The sequence below is a fragment of the Sardina pilchardus genome, chromosome 11 (assembly GCF_963854185.1).
Source record: "Sardina pilchardus chromosome 11, fSarPil1.1, whole genome shotgun sequence".
In the NCBI taxonomy this organism is placed as follows: domain Eukaryota; kingdom Metazoa; phylum Chordata; class Actinopteri; order Clupeiformes; family Clupeidae; genus Sardina; species Sardina pilchardus.
The window spans coordinates 16,182,256-16,187,255 of record NC_085004.1 but is presented as its reverse complement, the minus strand read 5'-3'; the positions used below and the strand labels follow the sequence as shown (position 1 = coordinate 16,187,255).

The following is a 5,000-nucleotide window of genomic DNA, read 5'->3' as shown; positions in this document are numbered from 1 at the left end:
TAGTCCTCGCTGAATCAATATCGGCTCTCTCTCGAGGTTGACACATCCAAATTGCTTTTAGACTCATTTCCACGGGGGCCAAACCGCAAAAAAGAAGGCAAAGTTATTAGAACCTCAAAGGACGGTAAAAAATGATGACACAATAACATTAGCGGCTTAGGCTGCAGCGCTATACAATGCTCGATATACATTAGAGAGGTGAGGAACCAAAGAATGTCAACAGTGAGCCAAAAGGGACAAAAGACCGGCGGTGACCTTTCTGTCCATCCGTCAATCTCTTCCCATTGATTGGCTCCCCTGGAGGTCCTTTAGTTATTATGTAGAGCTCAATAACAATAAGTAGAGTTTTCTCGACCAGTGGTGCAGTGGCGTGAGAAACAAAAACCTTCCAGGATCAAATCCACACTTGGGCGGGGGGGGGCACGGTTCTCAATAGGGCTGCCTGCGTCCAGCGTTCTAATTGAAATGTGAATGGGATCAACCATAGAAAATGTCTCTCTCTCTCTCTGTGTATGGCTCTAATTGTTTTGACTAGTTCTACAGTAGAACACAGCACTGACCAAGACCTGCGTTCTGTGATGGGAATTCTAAAAAAAAGTCCATCACATATATATATTTTTTTGTGGCTGTTATGCCTTTAATTTGACAGGACAGTGGAGAGAGTGACAGGAAGTGACAGGTGGGAGAGCGAGATGGGGTGGGACCGGGAAATGACCCGTACCCTGGGGTGCCCATGGGCACGTGGACCCAAACCCGAAGACCACCATTTCTACCGTAATTTCCCGACTATTAGCCGCGGCTTATACATTGATTTTGCAAAATTTCTTCAGCTATGAGGTTAATAGAGGGGGCCAGTTAATATGGTGTTAATATGGTTTTGCTTCTTTTAACTTGCATGAAACACTGTCCTGTGGCTTATACATATTGAGGCTTATATGCGGGAAATTACTGTAATAAGACAATATCGGTCTCCATCACATAAAAAATGGTCTTTTCACCACTATTTGAGCATTTGAGACACACAGTCCTGTTTGAACCAGGATTCCAGAAGTGTGCTATCTCCATACTGTGCGCCATGTCGAGCGAATGCCAGCCGAGACACGGCTGTGTTCGGCAGCGAAAGGCTTTTCCTCCGGATGCCTCATCACCGAACATGGAACAGGGAGCGCCAACATCTCTCGACTAGTCATGTGTCGCTGTTACAGAAGAGCGTGGCAGCTGGCTGGAGAATTGTCGACACGCGACTGATACGGAGATAAGGCTTTAGAAAACCTCTGTCCGAGCCATTTCTCTTCTCTCGAGTCCTGGTTTAATGAGAAGTCTGGGAACCCGTCACCCTCAGAAATTTAAGAAGCTCGCCGAGGAATACAAAAGGAGGGAAATGTCAAGCGCAGGGAGAGGAAATGGATGAGTCGAGCAAATGAAGAGAGAAGACATTTCATTGGGACGTAGAGAGAAACGGGAGGGAGGGGGAACTTGCAATGTGCACTTTTCTCTCTGTTACTGTTTTCTCTCTCTCTCTCTCTCTTGCTCTCTCATCTCTCTCTCTTTCACTCTCACTCTTGCTCGCTTCCCTCTCTCTCTCTCTCTGTCTCTCTCTCTCTCTCTCTCTCTCTCTCTCTCTCTCTCTCTCTCTCTCTCTCTTGCTCTCTCGTCTCCCTCACAAAAACTCAGGACGAAGGTAATTACTGAGATGTGAAAGGCAGATACTGCACCCAAGAGGAGCTCTCCCTAATCTGATGGAGCGGGTTGCTGGCGGGTCACGGGACGGACAAAGAAACGCATACACACACAAACACACAAACACACACACACACACACACACACACACACACACACACACTTACCACCATCTTGTTTTTGGAGACCCAGCAGTCGGCGGGGAAGTCCTGCAGCATGGGCACCAGGAACTGGAGGCATCCGTCCCAGTGGCACAGCAGCAGCATCATGCCAATCAGGTTGACGATGCGCACCATGGCGCTGGCCAGGTCATACGTCATGTGGAAGATCTGCAGAGGTCACAGGGAATGGCAGCGGGTGAGGAGGGACAGAGAACACATTTGCCGTAAATGCATGTCAATTATTTTAGAAAATCACTGCTGAAGACAACTGTTTGCTCGTGCATCAAAATATTACCTTATTATATTGTTCCTTACTGTCTTTCAGGGAAAGTATGTGTTAATGCTAGGTAAGGTCAACTTTGTTTAATGATTTATTTGAATAAAACACTTGATTGAAATGAACTGAAAAGCAGCTCTGAGACCTCGCCATGTTTCCATAGGATTATGTAACAAACTCTTTATCGCTTTAGCTGAAAACAACAACAACAACAATAGCAGCAACACATGTAATACTATCAAGGCACAAAAACTCAGTGCTTTTGCCATGATACTGAAACCAATAGCCCTTTGTTCTTTTATACAAACATTTTAATGTGCTTGACTTCTTTTCATCTACTGTATTACCTTGAATACAAGGCATGATTTGATCTGGTTGGATACATAGTTAGCATGTGAAACTAACTCCCATTCACCTTCCCAAGAGCAAACCAGCTGAGCCGTTACATGGAACCCAGGGGCAGGAAGCAGGTCACCGGACCCGTCCCAGTGCCCTGGTCACTTCAGAGCTTTGCCGCTCTGGTCTGTGTGGCGTTGGCCAGATGTGTGCTGCTATTGTTGTTGATGTTGTTGTTGTTATTGTTGTTGTGTGTTGAGCTTTAGCCCACACATCAGCACCCCCCACCAGACCAGTTGCCCTTCCTCCCACCCTCTGCCACCTACATACTGTACACGCGCGCGCACACACACACACACACACACATACACTCTTCAGAGATAATTTACAACAGCTAGGTCAGACTCAACGCTGGCCGCAGTATTACTGTAGTGCTGGCTACTGTGACAGGTCAGTCACCCCCCCCCCCCCCCCCCTCACCCCTTCTTCAGCCTCTCCCTGCCTTCCACTTACATTTGGGCCCATTCTAGGCCACTGTGTTCCCATTCTCATTCTCAGGCCGGGCTCAGGGAAAGTGATGAACACTGTTTGTTATGTAACCACTTTATTGCCCCCCCCCATTCTCTCTCTCTCTATCTCTCTCTATCTCTCTCTATCCCTTTCTCTCTCTCTCCCTCTCTGCAGATGTTCTCCTAATGGTTCCTGCTGAGGACAGCGACCGCAGTGTGTCTACAGCCTAGGAATTAAGCTTAGTCCCACACCGATTAGGGGGACGGAGGGGGCTCAAACGGCTTGGCTGGTGGACTCTCAGTCTTCCTAATTAAACCACTTACAGTAAACAACAACATCCGGAAAGACACTAAGAGAAAGAGAGCTAGATGGATGGATAGATAGATAATTGAATGAAGAAGTTCAGGGATGTCTTCTTGGCCTCGGTAATGGGTGCGTGTGTGTGTGTGTGTGTGTGTGTGTGTGGGGTGGGGGGGGTGCTGGCCCGAGGGATTGCCTAATCTGTGTGATAAATACACTTGTGGAACCCCCGAGAAGCTCCGCTGTAGCCCCGAGCTCTAATGGCCTCAGCAAATTTAAAGGCATTTAATCCCGTGGAGGTCCACGGAGGGGGCACCGCTAACTGCACCTCCCGCTCATTAAGAGGCACTCGGAGATGGTTAACACGCAACACTTAAGAGCTTAGGGCGCTCTTCAGGGCCTCGCCCACACCTCACCGCTGTTCTCCTCACTCAGGGAACCCAGAGAGAGAGAGGAAGAGAGATGGAGGGATGGACAAAGAGAGAGGAAGAAGAAGAGTGAGAGTGATGGATAGATAGAGATGTTGTAAAAGCCACTTATTTCACCATTAGGAAAGGAGTGTATCAGAAAGATAAAAGCTATAGCTAATATAAAGAATTAAAACCCCATCTATACAATCTGAAACCACAGATGAGTGTGTGTGTATGTGAGAGAGAGAGAGAGAGAGAGAGAGAGACAGAGAGAGAGAGACAGAGCGAGCGAGCGAGAGAGAGAGAGAAATACTGCATGCTTTAGAGCAGCATAAATCACAAATTAAATTTGTTTTTCAGTTTCACCACAACCTGGAAACAACTAACAAAGAAAATATCCTTTTTATCCTTTTTTTTTTTTTTTTTTTAAACAATATCATACTAGGAGCAGGGTCCATTATAGTCAGTTCTGTAGCACACCTGGGAATGCTGCACTTGGTCCTGCCATGTTGGCAATCCAACTCACCCCACCGTGTACTAAGCGACTCAAGAAGAGAGCCCAGAGCAGTAGTTGTTCAAACGATTGCATTTCGAAATTAACATGCCGTTTTATTGTTTTATAGCGCTGTGCTTTGGCAGTACTGTAAAAAGTCATGCTAATAAAACTACTTGAATTTGAACTGAGAAACAGAGAGAGAGAGAGAGAGAGAGAGAGAGAGAGAGAGAGAGAGAGAGAGAGAGAGAGAGAGAGAGAGAGAGAGAGAAGGTGAGGAGGAGAAATTGCCTGTGCCCGGTCGAACGTTTACGCCGCGTTCTTGGTCTCCTGTGCCTGTTGTTCTAAACCAATGGCCTCAGGTGTGCTAACACCAACACAGAGTCATCCTCCGGGTCTAACAATAGCTCATCTCCCTCTCAATCAGCCCTCCACACCCTCTCCTCACTCCTAATCAAGCCCCAACCCACAGCCTCCACACACGTCTCTCTGTCTCATTATGGGGAAACTCCAATCACAAACATACAGGACATGCTGCTCTTCTTTCAAAGACTGTGTGGCACGGAACACCGTCTGAATCTAAACATGACTGTGGTGCGCCATCTTTTCATTCTTTTTTTTTTGTCATCTACAATACAGACTAAATAGCCGTAGTATGAGCTGGCTGTGAATTCATCCTACGGCCTATGAATAAGACTGGAAGAGGTCCATCAAGTCATTCTCATTATGAAGCATTTCCCCTGTAATTTTTCTTTCATTCCCTCTCTCTCTCTCCATCTCTCTCTTTCTCTCTCATTCTCTTCTCTGAGATTGCCTTGTTGAAGGGAGGGAGG

At 46.8% G+C, this 5,000-nt stretch overlaps 1 protein-coding gene across 1 annotated transcript in view; it reads right to left on the bottom strand.

The window, feature by feature from the left end:
* The window catches only part of hcn4 (hyperpolarization activated cyclic nucleotide-gated potassium channel 4), an 87,132-nt gene that overhangs the window by 45,574 nt on the left and 36,558 nt on the right, over nt 1–5,000 (bottom strand). Inside the window, exon 3 of the mRNA XM_062549958.1 lies at nt 1,848–2,009. Coding sequence (XP_062405942.1) covers nt 1,848–2,009 — 162 coding nt within the window. The remainder of the gene's footprint in view (nt 1–1,847; nt 2,010–5,000) is intronic.